Source organism: Larus michahellis, unplaced genomic scaffold (assembly GCF_964199755.1).
Source record: "Larus michahellis unplaced genomic scaffold, bLarMic1.1 SCAFFOLD_477, whole genome shotgun sequence".
In the NCBI taxonomy this organism is placed as follows: Eukaryota; Metazoa; Chordata; class Aves; order Charadriiformes; family Laridae; genus Larus; species Larus michahellis.
In genome coordinates this window covers 15,449-32,698 of record NW_027436435.1, presented here as the reverse complement: position 1 = coordinate 32,698, position 17,250 = coordinate 15,449, and the positions used below count along the sequence as shown (strand labels likewise).

The 17,250-nt window shown below is 66.0% G+C and overlaps 1 protein-coding gene across 1 annotated transcript; it reads right to left on the bottom strand.

Annotated features, from left to right (window-relative positions):
• Positions 1–1,993: 1,993 nt before the first annotated feature.
• Positions 1,994–16,136, bottom strand: LOC141737436 (U1 small nuclear ribonucleoprotein 70 kDa-like). The gene is given in 14 exon segments (XM_074572129.1): positions 1,994–2,281; positions 2,283–2,621; positions 2,623–2,702; positions 2,705–2,718; positions 4,280–4,367; positions 4,483–4,519; positions 4,521–4,585; positions 13,152–13,233; positions 13,391–13,453; positions 14,163–14,227; positions 14,349–14,403; positions 14,748–14,810; positions 14,897–15,054; positions 16,022–16,136. Coding segments are annotated over 13 exon segments (1,260 nt in total). The 5' UTR covers positions 15,044–15,054; positions 16,022–16,136; the 3' UTR covers positions 1,994–2,119.
• Between the last annotated feature and the right edge of the window lie 1,114 nt (positions 16,137–17,250).

The following is a 17,250-nucleotide window of genomic DNA, read 5'->3' as shown; positions in this document are numbered from 1 at the left end:
TGCACCCCCTAAAACCCCCCCTTCTGCACCCCCTCCCCCATTACACCCCCTAAATCCCCCCATTGTACCCCCCAAACCCCCCCATTGCACCCCCTAAACCCCCCCTTTGCACCCCCCTGCCCCCCATTACACCCCCTAAACCCTCATTACACCCCCCAAACCCCCCCACTGCACCCCCTAAACCCCCCCGTTTTGCACCCCCTGCCCCCCCACAACCCCCCATCCCCTCCCCCACCCCACGCACCCCCCCCGCCCCACATTGCACCCCCTAAACCCCCCCGTTTTGCACCCCTCCCCCCCCACAACCCCCCCCAGCCCTTCCCCCACCCCCTCCTCACCCCCCCCCATCCCCTCCCCCACCACGTCCCCCCCCCACAATGCCCCCCCTTCCCCTTCCCCCCCCCCCCCCCGCCCCGTACCCCGCTCCAGCCCCAGCGGGTCCCCGCTCAGCGCTGCCATCTTCGCGCGCGCGCGCGCCCCGCCCCGCCCCGCCCCGCCCCCCCCCCGCCCTCCCCCGTCGCGCGCGGCTCCGGGGGGGGGGGGGGGGGGGGCGCCGTGAGAGAGGGCGGGGGGGGGAGGAGCCGCCCCTGCGCGTGCGCAGAGCGTACGTCACACACACACCCCCCACCCCCCCCCCTCCGGAATCGGGGCGGCAAATTGGGGGGGGGGGGGGACCCCAAATCTGGGGGGAAGGAAATCTGGGGGGGGGGGGGGGGGGAGCTGGGGAGGGACCCCAAATCCGGGGGGGGGGGGGGGGCGAAATCTGGTGGAAAACGGACCGCAAATCTGGGGGGGGGGGGGGAACTGGGGGGGGGGTGTGTGCAAATGGAGGGGGATCCCAAATCTGTGGGGGAGGGAAATCTGGGAGGGACCCCCAAATCCGGGGGGGGAGGAACGGAGGGGGGGGGCAAATGGGGGGACCCCGAATCCGAAGGGGTGAGGCAAATGGGGGGGGGGACCCCCAAATCCGGGGGGGGGAGGAACTGAGGGGGGGCAAATGGGGGGGGTAGCTCGGGGGGACCTTAAACCCGGGAAGGGGGGAAACTGGGGGGGGGCAAATGGGGGGGTACCCCAAATCCGGGGGGGGGGGGAAGGAGGGGGGGGACCACAAATCCGGGCGGTGGGGGGAGCTGGGGGGGGGCAAGGAGGGGGGGACCCCAAATCTGGGTTGGGGGACTGGGGGGGGCAAATGGAGGGGGGGGGGCGCCAAATCCAGGGGGGGGAACCGGGGGGGGCAAATGGAGGGGCACCCCAAATCCGGAGGGGGGGGGGAGGCAAATCTGGGAGTTGAAGTGGGGGGGGGGCAAATGGGGAGGAGACCCCAAATCTTTGGGGGGGGGTGGGCAAATCTGGGGGGGCAAAAGGGAGGGGGAAAATCGGGGGGGGACAAGTGGGGAGGGGGCAAATCTGGGGGGGGGGAAAGGACCCCAAATGCAGGGGGGGGTGTTTAAATCGGGGGGGGGGAGGAGGATGACCCCCAACTGTGGGGTCTGGGGAGGGGCAGAAAAGCCCCAAAATGGGGGGGGGGGGGCCACACACCATTTTGGGGCCAGAGATCCTAAAATTGGGGGGGGGGGGGGGGGGGACACGACACCCCTTTGGGGGCAGAAAGACACCATCCCCCCCCCGCCAATGGGGGGGGGGCACCCACTTTGGGGCCAGAAAGCCCCCCTCAACTCGGAGAAAAAGCCCCCCCCCGCCATTGGCGGGGGGAGGCACCCATTTTGGGGGTATAACCCCCCTAATTCCAGGCATGAAGACCCCCAAATATGGGGGGGGGCACCCCTTTTTACGACCAGAAAGCCCCCCCATCCTGCATAACACCCCCCCCCCAAATTGAGGGGGGGGGACACCCATTTTGGGAACAGAAGCCCCCCCCCAAATTGTGAGGACACCCCTTTAGGGGCAGAAAAACACACCCCCCCCCAGCAAAAGGGGGGGGGGGTCCCACACCATTGGGCCCCCCCCCCCCCCCAAAAAAAACCCCACTTCCTTCCATTAAAACACTTTTATTTTCCAGAAAAAAAAGATGGGGGGGGGTGGAGTTAAGGAAAGGGGGGGGGGGAATTTGGGATGTGTGTGTGTAGGGGGGGGGTGGGGGGTGTCCCCCCCCCCCGCCTCATTCCAGGGGGGGCTCCATCAGGTAGCCATTCTCAGCCCCCAGGTAGCCATCGGGGGGGGCCTCGGGCTGCAGGAAGAGCTCGGAATTGGGGTCCCCCATGGAATCCCCCCCCCCTTCGTTGGGGGGGCCCCGGGGGGCTCTTTCCTCCCGCCGCTCCCCCCCGTTCCCGCTCCCGTTTGTGCTCCCCCCTGTCCCCCCCCCGCTCCCGTCGCCGGTCCCGGTCCCGCTCCCGGTGGCCCCGGCGTCGTTCCCGTTCCCGCTCCCGACTTTTTTCCTCCATTTCTCCTTTCGATCCCAAACCCTCGGGGGGGCCGGAATCCTGCCCCCCCCCCAATTCTTCGGGGGGTTCTAAAGATTCGGGACCTTCGTCCTTTTTCTCCCGTTCCCGCTCCCGTTCCCGTTTCCTTTCCCGGGATCGGCTCCGCCGTTTCCGCTCCCGTTCCTTGCTCCGATCCCGACTCCCCCCCCGTTTCCGATCCCGGTCGTCTTTTTCCCGGCTCCCGCGTCCGGCGGCGCCGATCCCGGGAACGCGAGCGACGCCGATCCCGATCCCGGGAACGTTCCCGACGTTCCCGTTCCGCTCCCGTTCCCGGTCCCTGCGGAAGGAAGCGGGGAGGGGGGGGACACAGGTCAAGGCAGGGGGACACCGAAGGGCTCCCGGGGGGGCCCCGAAAGGGGGAGAGTGACGGGATCCAGGGAGACGGAGCCGTCCCAGGGGGGCCCAAGGGGGACCCTGATGGGTGCTGGGGGGTCCCAAGGGTGACACAGGGGACCCTGACCCATCCGGGGGGGCCCAAGGGTGACAAAAGGGGACCCTGACCTGTCCTGGGGGGTCCTAAGCGGGACCCTGATGGGTGCTGGGGGGGTCCCAAGGGTGACAAAGGGACCCTGACCCATCCCGGGGGGGCCCAAGGGTTACAAAAGGGGACCCTGACCTGTCCTGGGGGTCCTAAGGGTGACACGGGGGACCCTGACCCACCCCAGGGGTCCCAAAGGTGACCCTGGTCCATCCCTGGGGGGCCCAAGGGGGACCCTGATGGGTGCTGGGGGGTCCCAAGGGTGACACAGGGGACCCTGACCCATCCCGGGGGGGCCCAAGGGGGACCCTGATGGGTGCTGGGGGGGTCCTAAGGGGGACCCTGATGGGTGCTGGGGGGGTTCCAAGGGTGACATGGGGGACCCTGACCCACGGGGGTCCCAAAGGTGACCCTGGTCCATCCCTGGGGGGCCCAAGGGGGACCCTGATGGGTGCTGGGGGGTCCCAAGGGTGACACAGGGGACCCTGACCCATCCCGGGGGGGCCCAAGGGGGACTCTGATGGGTGCTGGGGGGGTTCCAAGGGTGACATGGGGGACCCTGACCCACGGGGGTCCCAAAGGTGACCCTGGTCCATCCCTGGGGGGCCCAAGGGGGACACTGATGGGTGCTGCGGGGTCCCAAGGGTGACAAAGGGGACCCTGACCTGTCCTGGGGGGTCCTAAGGGGGACCCTGATGGGTGCTGGGGGGGTCCTAAGGGTGACATGGGGGACCCTGACCCACCCCAGGGGTCCCAAAGGTGACCCTGGTCCATCCCTGGGGGGCCCAAGGGGGACCCTGATGGGTGCTGGGGGGTCGCAAGGGTGACACAGGGGACCCTGACCCATCCCGGGGGGTGCCAAGGGTGACAAAAGGGGACCCTGACTTGTCTTGGGGGGGGGGGGGGGTCTCAAATGTGACCCTGACCCATCCTGGGGGGGTTCCGAGGGTGACCCTGATGGGTCCTGGGGGGGTCCCAAGGGTGACACGGGGGACCCTGATTAATCCCAGGGGTCCCAAGGGTGACCCTGATGGGTCCCGGGGGGGTCCCAAGGGTGACACCGGGGGACCCTGACCCATCCCTGGGGGTCTCAAATGTGACCCTGACCCATCCCGGGGGGGCCCAAGGGTGACCCTGATGGGTCCTGGGGGGGGTCCCAAGGGTGACAAAGGGGACCCTGACCCATCCTGGGGTGGGGGGGTGTCCTCAAAAGTACCCCAGGGCCCAAAAGTACCCCCCGCCCCGCCCCCCCCCAAACCCCACCGGGTCCTCGGGGAGGGGGGTGTCCAAGGGGTTGTCCGGGGGGGGGTGCGTGTCCCCCGCGTCCTGTGTCCCCCCCGTCCCCCCCCCAGCCGCTCACCGCTCGTCGTAGCGGGAGGTGTCGTCCCTCCCCGAGTGTCGGATGTTGACGTCAGCGCCGCCGCGGCGGGTGCCCCCCAAACCGCCTCCTGCGGGGAAAATTCAAGGGCGGGGGGGGGGGGGGAAATTATATTGTGTGTGCCCCCCCCCCCACCAACTCCTTCTTGGGGGGGGGTGGGTGGGTGTCCCCCCCCCGCAACTTACCCAAGCGCCGGGGGCGCCAGCCCTTCACCGTCCGCCCCCCGCTCCACGTCCACCAGCACCCGGCGCCCGTCGATCTTCTTCCCGTCGGCGTGTTTGTAGGCGGCTGGAAAAGACGGGGGGGGGGGGGACGGGGGGGGGACACGGGGATGAAAGGGGGGTTAGCGACAGCGGGGTCAGGTCAGCCCGCCCCCCCCTCCCCCAAAAAAATCGCCTCCCACCCCCCTTTTTCTAACCCCCCCCCCCCCCCCCACCCTTTGTTCTCCGATAGCACCCAGGGCTGCGCTTCGCCCCGGCTGAAGCGGAGGGGGGGGGCACAATGGGGTGGCCCCCCCCCCCCCCCCAAAAAATACACGGCTGCAAAGGAAAGGCTGGTTAGGGACTGCAGTAACACACACACCACACACACCCCCCCCCCCCAAAAAATTTGTGTGTGTCGTTCCCCCCCCCCCAACCCAGCGCCACGTAATTTAAAGGGGGGGGCATCCCCTCTTCCTGCATTGATACCCCCCCCAGCTTTTTTTGGGGGGGGGCACCCCAAATGTTGCCTCATCTGCGTGTGTGTGGACCCCCCCACCAAAACACACTCACACCCCCCCCAAACACCTGTGTATGGGGGGTGTGTGTGGGGGGGGGGCACCCGCCACGATTCAGGGCGCCCCCACCCCCACCCCCCCAAAAAACTGAGGCACCAGCAGTTGGACGCGACCCCCCCCCCCCCCAAAAAAAAATCACCTCCCCGCGCCAACCCCCCCCCCTGCAGCCCCACCACCGAACGTCCCCCCCCTCCAAAAAAAAATCCATCACCTCCCTCTTCCCCCCCCGCCTCCCCTACCCCCCCCCCCCCCCCCCCAAAAACTCTCCCATACAAGTCCTGGGGTGACGGTGGGGGAGCGGGTCCGTGTCCCCCCCCCTCGGCCGGGGGGGGCCCTTCCGGAAGCTGCTGGTCCTGGACAGGCGCTGGGGCCTTACCTGAGACCCGTCCTACCTCATCGCAACCCCCCCGCCGGACCCCCCCTCCCCCGGCACCTTCGGGTGCCCCCGCCCCCCCTCCCCCCCCCTCCCCCGCACACATCTTCCCCCCCGCCCAGGGCTGGGTTGAAGGGGGCGGGGGGGGGGCAGAACTGTGCTCCCCCCCCCCTTCCCCCAAAAACACCACCCTTTCGATGCCCCCCAGCCCACGGTCCATGGGACCGAGGGGTGTGGGGGGGGGGGTGTGGGGGGGGTGGGGTGGGGGGGCTCGGCCCCACCCCCACCCCGAAAAACCCGACAAACCCCCCCCTCAACCAGGGGGCCTGCCCCCCCCCGCCCCCCCCCCGTCCCGCTTCAAAGCGATGCTGTCGGCCCTACGCAAACATCCGCGCTCTCGGGGGGGGGGGGATGTGGGGGGTCCCCAATTACTCTTGGGGGTCCCCAATTACCCTGGGGGGGTGTCCCCCATTATTTTTGGGGGGGTGTCCCCCGTTACTCTCGGGGGTGTCCCCCATTATTTTGGGGGGGGAGTCCCCCCCCATTATTTTTGGGGGAGGTCCCCATGTTTGTTTTTTCTTGCGGGGGGCGGGGGGCGCCATGGGCACCCCCCCCCCCCAACCCTGGGACCCACATGGGGAGGGGGGCGCCTGCAGCCCCCCCCCTCCCTCCTCCTTCTTCCTCCTCCTCCTCCTCATCCTCAGGGCAACAACAAGCGCATGGGGTGGTTGTGGCGGCGGGGGGGGGGGGGCCTGCCTTGTCACACCCCCCCAACACACACACCTCAAGGGGTGGGGCTCCCTTAGGCCCCCCCCCCGAAAAAAATATATGGGGGTGGGGGGGGGTCACGCGTCCCCAAGAGACCGAGGCCGTGACCGTGCTGGGGGGGGGGGGGGGGGGCAGTGGGAAATGGGGCAGGAATCGGGTCCCTGCCTCCCTGCCCCCGCTGGGGGTGGGGGGGGCTGAGAGAAGCCCCCCCCCCCCCCCCCCCCTCCCCAAAATAAAGCCGGGGGGGGGGGGGGGGTTGTCAGACGGATTTAAAGCTGGGCGGGGGGTGGTTGGCCGCCGCCTGCCCCCGCGCCTCCTGGAACCAAAATGACAACTCCTCTCTAAACCTGCGGGGGGGGGGGGGGTGTGAGGGGGGGGTGCGTGTGTGTATGGGGGGGGGTGAGGGGGGGGTTGGGGGGGGCCGGGGGGGGTGGGGGGGGGGGGGGGGCCGGGGGGGGTGGGTTGTGTGTTTAGAAACGTGTCTTACCAAGATACAAACCCTTATACCAACCATACACTGAGGAGTTGGAGGGGGGAGCACTAGGATCAGCTGCAAGCCAGCAGTGGCAAAAGCCATCACAAAGGTGGCTGCAGTGACAATAAAACAGTGTTAATACAACCCCCGCCCCGGCAACAGGCGTCTCGCCAACCCCCCCGCTCCCCGCCACCCCCCGCCCCCCCCCCCCCCCACACACTCCCCCCAACCACCGCCATCCCCCCACCCCACCCCACCCCCCCACCCTCCCCCGCCACGCCTCCCCTTAACCCCCCCCCTTTACCCACACCCCACACACCCCCCCCTCCACCGCCGCACAACCGCCGAACAACCTCCCGCAGGGCAACGAAGCCCCCGGGGCGGGGGGGGGGGGGTGGGGGGGGGGGAACAATCCCTGGGGAAAACGCCGGCAACGAGCCCCTGGGGCGACAAACCCCCTGGCAACAACCCCCGGGGGCGAGAAGACCCCTGGGCAACAACCCCCGGGGGCGACAAACCCCCTGGGCAACAACCCCCCGGGGGCGACAAACCCCCTGAGAAACGCCGGCAACGAGCCCCGGGGCAACAAAGCCCCTGGGCAACAACCCCCGGGGCAACAAACCCCTGGGCAACAACCCCCCAGGGGTGACAAACCCCCTGGGAAACGCCGGCAACGAGCCCCAGGACAACAAACCCCCCGGGCAACAAACCCTCGGGGCGACGCCGGCAACACACGGACAGGACAAGCCCAGCGGGGGAGCGTGGCCGGTTCTCGTCCCCCCCCCCGCGGCCTCCGCGTCCCATCTCTCCCCTCCGGTTTCACCCGCCCCGAGGGGGGTGAAGGGAGAGAGCGGCACTTCCTGAGCCTCCGGCTGTAGCTTGGCTACCTGGAGTTTGGCCACTGGTAGCCTCAGACGCCTGTAGCCTCAGCCGCTGCCTGGAGTTTTGCCCACCAATAGCCTTGGCTGCCTGTACTTTGGCCACCAGTAGCCTTGGACGCCTGTATTTTTACCACCGGTAGCCTTGAACGCCTGTAGTTTGCCCACCAGTAGTCTTGGCTGCCTGCAGTTTGGCCAGCAGTAGCCTTGGACGCCTGTAGTTTGCCCACCATTCATTAGCCTTGGCTGCCCGTAGCCTTGGCTACCTGTACTTTTACCACTGGTAGCCTTGGATGCCTGTAGTTTGCCCAAAAATAGCCTTGGCTGCCTGTACTTTGGCCAGCAGTAGCCTTGCACACCTGTACTTTGGCCACCGGTAGCCTTGGACGCCTGTACGTTGGCCACCGGTAGCCTTGGCTGCCCATAGCCTCAGCTACTGCCTGGAGTTTGCCTACCATTCATTAGCCTTAGCTGCCCGTAGCCTTGGCTACCTGTACTTTTACCACTGGTAGCCTTGGATACCTGTAGTTTGCCCACCAATAGCCTTGGCTGTCTGTACTTTGGCCACCGGTAGCCTTGGACGCCTGTACTTTGGCCACCGGTAGCCTTGGACGCCTGTACGTTGGCCACTGGTAGCCTTAACTGCCTGTATTTTTACCACCGGTAGCCTTGGACGCCTGTAGTTTGCCCACCAGTAGTCTTGGCTGCCTGCAGTTTGGCCAGCAGTAGCCTTGGACACCTGTAGTTTGCCCACCATTAATTAGCCTTGGCTGCTGTAGCTTTGGCTACCTGTACTTTTACCACTGGTAGCCTTGGACACCTGTAGTTTGCCCACCAATAGCCTTGGCTGCCTGTACTTTGGCCACCGGTAGCCTTGCACACCTGTACTTTGGCCACCAGCAGTCTCAACTGCCTGTATTTTTACCACCGGTAGCCTTGGACACCTGTAGTTTGCCCACCAGTAGTCTTGGCTGCCTGCAGTTTGGCCAGCAGTAGCCTTGGACACCTGTAGTTTGCCCACCATTAATTAGCCTTGGCTGCTGTAGCTTTGGCTACCTGTACTTTTACCACTGGTAGCCTTGGACACCTGTAGTTTGCCCACCAATAGCCTTGGCTGTCTGTACTTTGGCCACCGGTAGCCTTGCACACCTGTACTTTGGCCACCAGCAGTCTTAACTGCCTGTATTTTTACCACCGGTAGCCTTGGACGCCTGTAGTTTGCCCACCAGTAGTCTTGGCTGCCTGCAGTTTGGCCAGCAGTAGCCTTGCACACCTGTACTTTGGCCACTGGTAGCCTTGGACGCCTGTAGCCTCAGCCACTGCCTGGAGTTTGCCTACCATTCATTAGCCTTGGCTGCCTGTAGCCTTGGTTGCCTGTACTTTTACCACCAGTAGCCTTGGACGCCTGTAGTTTGCCCACCAGTAGTCTTGGCTGCCTGCAGTTTGGCCAGCAGCAGCCTTGGCCACCTGTAGCCTTGGCCACCTGTACTCTTAGCCACCTGTAGCCTTGGCCGCCTGTAGCCTCAGGCATTGCCTGTAGTCTGGCCACCTGTAGTTTGACCACCATTAACCTCGGCTGCCTGCAGTTTGGCCACCAACAGCCTTGGACGCCTGTAGCCTTGGCCACCTGTACCTCTAGCCACCGGTAGCCTTGGCTACCTATGACTTGATCGCCAGTAGCCTTGACCACCTATAGCTTGGACGCTGGTAGCCTTGGTTGCCTATAGTTTGGTCGCCTGTTGCTCCCATTGCCTACAACTTGGTTGCCTGTAGCCTTGGCCGTCGGTAGCCTTGGCCACCTGTACCCCTAGCTACCAGTAGCGTTGGCCACCTATAGTTTGGTGGCTGGTACCCTCGGCCACGGGTAGCCTGGATTTCTTATAGTTTTGGTCGCCTATTGCCTCCATGGCTTATAAATTAGTCGCCTGTAACCTTGACCACCAGTAGCCTCGGCCGCCTGTACCCCTAGCCACCGGTAGTCTTGGCCACCTATAGTTTGTTCGCCCGTAGCCTTGGCCACCGGTAGCCTTGGTTGCCTATAGTTTGGTCGCCTGTTGCCCCCATTGCCTACAACATGGTTGCCTGTAGCCTTGGCCGTTGGTAGCCTTGGCCACCTGTACCCCTAGCCACCGGTAGTATTGGCCACCTATGACTTGGTCACCAGTACCCTCGGCCACCTATAGCTTGGTCGCCGGTAGCCATGGTTGCCTACAGTCTGGTCGCCTGCTGCCCCCATTGCCTACAACATGGTTGCCTGCAGCCTTGGCCATCGGTAGCCTTGGCCGCCTGTACCTCTAGCCACCGGCAGCCTTGGCCACCTATAGTTTGGTCGCCCGTAGCCTTGGCCACCAGTAGCCTTGGTTGCCTATAGTTTGGTCGCCTGTTGTCCCCATTGCCTACAACTTGGTCGCCTGCAGCCTTGGCCGTCGGTAGCCTTGGCCGCCTGTACCCCTAGCCACTGGTAGTCTTGGCCACCTATGACTTGGTCACCAGTACCCTCGGCCACCTATAGCTTGGTCGCTGGTAGCCACGGTTGCCTACAGTTTGGTCGCCTGTTGCCCCCATTGCCTACAACGTGGTTGCCTGTAGCCTTGGCCGTCGGTAGCGTTGGCCGTCTGTACCCCTAGTCACCAGCAGCCTTGGCCACCTATAGTTTGGTCGCCCATAGCCTTGGCCACCGGTAGCCTAGGTTGCCTATAGTTTGGTCGCCTGTTGCCCCCATTGCTTACAGTGTGGTTGCCTGTAGCCTTGGCCGTTGGTAGCCTTGGCCGCCTGTACCCCTAGCCACCGGCAGCCTTGGCCACCTGTAGTTCGGTCGCCCGTAGCCTTGGCCACCAGTAGCCTTGGTTGCCTATAGTTTGGTCGCCTGTTGCCCCCATTGCCTACAACTTGGTCGCCTGCAGCCTTGGCCGTCGGTAGCCTTGGCCGCCTGTACCCCTAGCCACCGGTAGTATTGGCCACCTATGACTTGGTCACCAGTACCCTCGGCCACCTATAGCTTGGTCGCTGGTAGCCACGGTTGCCTACAGTTTGGTCGCCTGTTGCCCCCATTGCCTACAGTGTGGTTGCCTGTAGCCTTGGCTGTCGGTAGCCTTGGCCGCCTGTACCCCTAGCCACCGGCAGCCTTGGCCACCTATAGTTTGGTCGCCCGTAGCCTTGGCCACCAGTAGCCTTGGTTGCCTATAGTTTGGTCACCTGTTGCCCCCGTTGCCTACAACTTGGTCGCCTGCAGCCTTGGCCGTCGGTAGCCTTGGCCACCTGTACCCCTAGCCACCGGTAGTATTGGCCACCTATGACTTGGTCACCAGTACCCTCGGCCACCTATAGCTTGGTCGCCGGTAGCCACGGTTGCCTACAGTTTGGTCGCCTGTTGCCCCCATTGCCTACAGTGTGGTTGCCTGTAGCCTTGGCCATCGGTAGCCTTGGCCGTCTGTACCCCTAGCCACCGGCAGCCTTGGCCACCTGTAGTTTGGTCGCCCGTAGCCTTGGCCACCGGTAGCCTAGGTTGCCTATAGTTTGGTCGCCTGTTGCCCCCATTGCCTACAGTGTGGTTGCCTGTAGCCTTGGCTGTCGGTAGCCTTGGCCGCCTGTACCCCTAGCCACCGGCAGCCTTGGCCACCTATAGTTCGGTCGCCCGTAGCCTTGGCCACCAGTAGCCTTGGTTGCCTATAGTTTGGTCGCCTGTTGCCCCCATTGCCTACAACTTGGTCGCCTGCAGCCTTGGCCGTCGGTAGCCTTGGCCGCCTGTACCCCTAGCCACCGGTAGTCTTGGCCACCTATGACTTGGTCACCAGTACCCTCGGCCACCTATAGCTTGGTCGCCGGTAGCCACGGTTGCCTACAGTTTGGTCGCCTGTTGCCCCCATTGCCTACAGTGTGGTTGCCTGTAGCCTTGGCCGTCGGTAGCCTTGGCCGTCTGTACCCCTAGCCACCGGCAGCCTTGGCCACCTGTAGTTTGGTCGCCCGTAGCCTTGGCCACCGGTAGCCTAGGTTGCCTATAGTTTGGTCGCCTGTTGCCCCCGTTGCCTACAACTTGGTCGCCTGCAGCCTTGGCTGTCGGTAGCCTTGGCCGCCTGTACCCCTAGCCACCGGTAGTATTGGCCACCTATGACTTGGTCACCAGTACCCTCGGCCACCTATAGCTTGGTCGCTGGTAGCCACGGTTGCCTACAGTTTGGTCGCCTGTTGCCCCCATTGCCTACAGTGTGGTTGCCTGTAGCCTTGGCCGTCGGTAGCCTTGGCCGTCTGTACCCCTAGCCACCGGCAGCCTTGGCCACCTGTAGTTTGGTCGCCCGTAGCCTTGGCCACCGGTAGCCTAGGTTGCCTATAGTTTGGTCGCCTGTTGCCCCCATTGCCTACAGTGTGGTTGCCTGTAGCCTTGGCTGTCGGTAGCCTTGGCCGCCTGTACCCCTAGCCACCGGCAGCCTTGGCCACCTATAGTTCGGTCGCCCGTAGCCTTGGCCACCAGTAGCCTTGGTTGCCTATAGTTTGGTCGCCTGTTGCCCCCATTGCCTACAACTTGGTCGCCTGCAGCCTTGGCTGTCGGTAGCCTTGGCCGCCTGTACCCCTAGCCACCGGTAGTATTGGCCACCTATGACTTGGTCACCAGTACCCTCGGCCACCTATAGCTTGGTCGCTGGTAGCCACGGTTGCCTACAGTTTGGTCGCCTGTTGCCCCCATTGCCTACAGTGTGGTTGCCTGTAGCCTTGGCCGTCAGTAGCCTTGGCCGTCTGTACCCCTAGCCACCGGCAGCCTTGGCCACCTGTAGTTTGGTCGCCCGTAGCCTTGGCCACCGGTAGCCTAGGTTGCCTATAGTTTGGTCGCCTGTTGCCCCCGTTGCCTACAACTTGGTCGCCTGCAGCCTTGGCTGTCGGTAGCCTTGGCCGCCTGTACCCCTAGCCACCGGTAGTATTGGCCACCTATGACTTGGTCACCAGTACCCTCGGCCACCTATAGCTTGGTCGCTGGTAGCCACGGTTGCCTACAGTTTGGTCGCCTGTTGCCCCCATTGCCTACAGTGTGGTTGCCTGTAGCCTTGGCCGTCGGTAGCCTTGGCCGTCTGTACCCCTAGCCACCGGCAGCCTTGGCCACCTGTAGTTTGGTCGCCTGTAGCCTTGGCCACCGGTAGCCTAGGTTGCCTATAGTTTGGTCGCCTGTTGCCCCCATTGCCTACAACTTGGTTGCCTGCAGCCTTGACCATCGGTAGCCTTGGCCGCCTGTACCCCTAGCCACCGGTAGCCTTGGCCACCTATGACTTGGTCGCCGGTACCCTCGGCCACCTATAGCTTGGTCGCCGGTAGCCACGCTTGCCTACAGTTCGGTCGCCTGTTGCCTCCATCGCCTACAACTCCGTCACCCGGAGCCTTCGCTGTCGGTAGCCACCATCACCTAGAGCTCAGCCACCTCCAACCCGGCACCTCGGTCGCTTGTACGTCTCCTCCCCTCTCCTCCCCCCCCCCTCCCCCCCCGGCCTGTACTTACCTGGGGGCCCCCCCCGGGCCCGGGGCCGGCCGGGCTGCGGTTGGGAGGTTGGACATGCGGTTGGAGGGGGGAAGGGGGGGCGGCGGCGGGGGGTACTCACAGTGCATGTCCCGCTCGTGCTCGTACTCGATGAAGGCGTAGCCGCGCGGCTTCCCGGAGCGCTTGTTGTACACCATGTAGATCTGCGCGTTCCGAAGAAAAAGGTGAAAAAAGGGAAGCCTCGCCCCACGCCGCCCCCCCCCCCCCGCCCCCCGCCAAGAAGGGGGTTTGGGGGGGTGTCAGGGGGGTGTCGGTGGTGTACGTGGTGGTGGTGGGGGGGGGGGGAACCCCCGCGCTCACCCGCTTGATGGGGCCGTAGACCTCGAATTCGCGTCGCAGCTTCGACTCCGTCGTGTCGTAGTTCTGTCGGGGGGCGGGGGGGGAGGAAAAAGCGGGGGTTGCGTCCCAAATTGCAGGGGTCACAGGGATTGGGGGGTGCCCCACAGATTTGGAGGGGGGGGGGGTGGGCCACAGATTGTTGGGTGCCCACCCTTAAAGACTGAGCGAGATCTCCATAGATTAGGGGACAGCCCCATAGATCAGAGGGGGCCCCAAGCATTTGGAAGACCCCCTTTGGTGTAGGGGGGGGCCCCCACGGATTAGGGGGACCCCCATAGATTAGGGGGGGACCCCAAAGATTGGGGGAGGCCCCCAGGACAGGGGGGACCCCCCAGGATTGGGAGGGGAGCCCCATAGATTACAGGAAAGACCCATAGATTAGAAAGGACCCCAAGGATAAGGGGGACCCCAAGGATAAGGGGGACCCCCTTCGGGGGGGGACCCCAAGGATTAGGGGGCCCCCCATAGATTAAGGGGGAACCCCAAAGATTGGGAGAGGCCCCCAGGACGCAGGGGACCCCTCAAGACTTGGGGGGAGCCCCATAGATTAGAAAAGGCCCCAAGGATTTGGCAGACTCCCCCCCAGATTGGGGGGGGGGTGTGAACCCCAAGGATGAGGGAGAGCCCCACAGATTAAAGGAGGACCCCAAAAAAAGTGGGGGGACCCCCAAGGATTGGGGGGAGCCCCACAGATTAGCAGAGGACCCCCAAAGATCGGGGGGAGCTCACTCACCACTCTGGCCACGAAGAGGGTCTTGAAGGCGTCTCCTTGGGCGTTGGGGTCGTTGTGGGGATCCCCTGGGGGGGGGGGCAAGAGGAAAAGGGGGGGTCGGGAGGGGTCAGAGGAAAAGGGGGGGGTTCAGGGGGGGTGAGAGAAAAAGGGGGATCCCCCCCCCGCCCCAGGAGCCCCCCAACTTACACATCTTGAGCTCGCTCTCCACCTCCTGCTGCCTTCGCTCGATCTTCTCCCGCCGCTGTTTTGGGGGGAGGGGGGGGGGGAAGGGAGCCAAAAAAAAGGGGGGGAGGGGTGTGACCTCAGGGGAGCCCCCAGACCCCCCCAAAACCTGGGAGGGGCCCCTAAAATCCAAGGGGGATCCCTAAAATCCAGGAGGATCCCCTAAAACCTGAGAGAGGGGAGGAGGGCCAGCCCCATACCCCCAAAAACTGCATTGGGGTCAGGATTTGGGGGGGGGGGGGGCAACTGTCAGTTTTGGGCCCCCCCCCCATCACCCCCAGCCCCACGGCGAGGGAGCTGCACCCCACAGCGGGTTCTGCACCCCATTTTTTTTTTTCGGGGGGGGCGGGAATCGGGACGTACCTTCCGTTCCATGCGCTCCTCCCGCGTCTCAGCGCGGGTCGGTGGGGGGGCATCACGGGGGTCCTGTGGGGAGATGTGGGGTGAAGTGGTGGGGGGCCGAGGGTTGAGGGGGTGCTGGAGGTGGGGGGGGCGGGGGGGGGGGGGGGTACCTCGAACTCGCGGATGTAGGGGGCGATGCCGCTGTAGGGCTGGTTGTGGTGCTTCTCGTGGGGCAGCTTCTCCAGGGGGGGCAGGTAGGGGATGGGGTCCCGGGGGGCAAAAAGGGCCAAGAGGTTGGGGGGCAGGAACTGCGTCATCGTGGGGCCGTCTGGGGGGGGGGGGGAGGGACACGGCGGGGGGTCAGCACCCCCATATACTCCCCCCCCGGCCCAAACCCCGTACCCCCACTGAAGCCCCATAGAACCTCCCCGGTGCCCCCAGCCCCATACCAGCCCCCCCACACACCCCCAGACCCCAATAACCCCCCCCAGTCCCATCCCCCCCTTCCAGCCCCACACCGATCCCCCCCCCCAAACCCTCCAGCCCCACACCGATCCCTCCCGAGACCCCATAACCCCACACCGGAACCCTCCCCAGCCCCAAACCACCCCCCCAGCCCCCCATAACCCCACACTAGGCCCCCCCCCACCCCCCCATAAACCCACGTGCCCCCCCAGCCCCTCATAACCCTACACCAAGCGCCCCCCTGACCCCCATAAACTCCCGCAGCCCCACACCAGCCCCCCCTCAGGCCCTCTCTGCCCCATAACCAAACACTGGACACCCCCCGAAGCCCCCATAACCCCCCAACTGACCCCCCTCGGCCCCCTATAACCCCACAGCGGGCCCCTCAGGCCCCCCGCAGCCCCACACCTGATCCCCCCGGGACCCCATGACCCCCCTGCGACTCCCCCAGCCCCACACCTGACCCCTGCGGAACGCCCAGGCCCCCGTAACCCCACACCTGACACCCCCCACACCCCCATAATCCCACATCGGGACCCCCCAGGCCTCACACCTGACTCCCCCGGAACCCCATAGCCCCACACCGATCCCCCCCCAGCCCCACACCTGACCCCCCCCAGGGCTCCCAGGCCCCACCGCCCCCCCACCCCAGGCCCACACCGGGGCCCATCCCCTCACCAGGCCCTTCCCGCCCCCCCAGGCCCCTCTCCTCCCCCAGCCCCCCCACCATGGACCCTTCCCCTCCCCCCCCCACCCCCCCACGACCACCCCACCCCCCCCCCGCCCCGCCCCTCGTGACACCGCCCCCCCCTCCCTCCCCGGTCACGGACCCCTCGGGCGCTCGCGCTCCCTCCGCCCGCTCGGGCCTGGCCGCTCCGCGCCGCTCTGCGCACGCGCGGCCGCAGCACCGCGGCGGGAGCCGGGACTCGTTGCGGCGGAGGAGGAAGGGGCGGGGCCAGCGGGAGGGAGGAGCGAGGCCTGCGCGGGGAAAGCGCGAGGCAGATCCCTCCGCCGGGGCGCGGGGAGGGGAGGGGGGGGGAGAAAGAGTCCCCGCCGTAGCGACGGGGAGGCCCCGCCCCCCCCCCCGCCCCGTCATAGCAACGGGGGGGGGGGACACGCCGCCATAGCAACCGGGAGAGCGGCTCGGGGGTCTCCTAGCAACCGGGGAGAGGCGGGGGGGGGGGCAACCCCGTCTCATTGCCATAGCAACCGGGGTGACCCCCTCCCCCCACCCCTCCCTCCCGTGGCAACCAGGGGACACCCCGTTTCGTTGTCATAGCAACCAGGGTGACTGACACACACACACACACACACACACACACACACCCTCCGGTCCTTGCCACAGAATCCGGGGTGTCACCCCCTGTCCCTGCCCCACAACAACCGGGGCGACACCCCCATCCCCCCTCCCCCCGGCCGTTGCCATAGCAACCGGGATGTCACCCTCTTTTTTTCGTTGCCATAGCAACCGGGAGGTGACAAGCGGTGTCGGCCCGCCCACCCCCCCCCGACGGTCCCATAGCAACCAGGCTGTCCCCCTGTGCCGTTGCCATAGCAACCAGGGTGACACACCCCCTCCCCATAGCAACCAGGGTGACACCTCTTTTTGTTGCCGTAGCAACCGGGGGGGGCGGGGTGGTGTGTGTGACACCCCCACCCCCCCCATCACCCCGTAGCAAGCGGGGTGTCCCCCCCTCCCCATCCCATCCCCAGCCATGAGGGTGACAACAGCGTGCCGTTGCCATGGCAACGAGGATGACACACCCACCACCCCCCCCCTCCCATCACCCCACAGCAACCAGGGTGCCACCCCCCCCCCCCCTTCCCCCCCCCCCGCCTCGTTGTTGCCATGGGGGGCTGACACCGCCTCGGACACCTGGGTCCCCTCCTTGGGGACAGCGGGTGACAAGGGGGGGGGGGGCGGGCAGGGCCCGGAGAGGACCCAGGCGTCCGGGCACCCACCTCCCCCCCCCCCCCCCAACCCCCCCCCACCCCGTTATTTTTAGCCCGCGGGGGGGAACCCGACACCGCGGGGCCACCCTGTTTACGGGACGGCGGC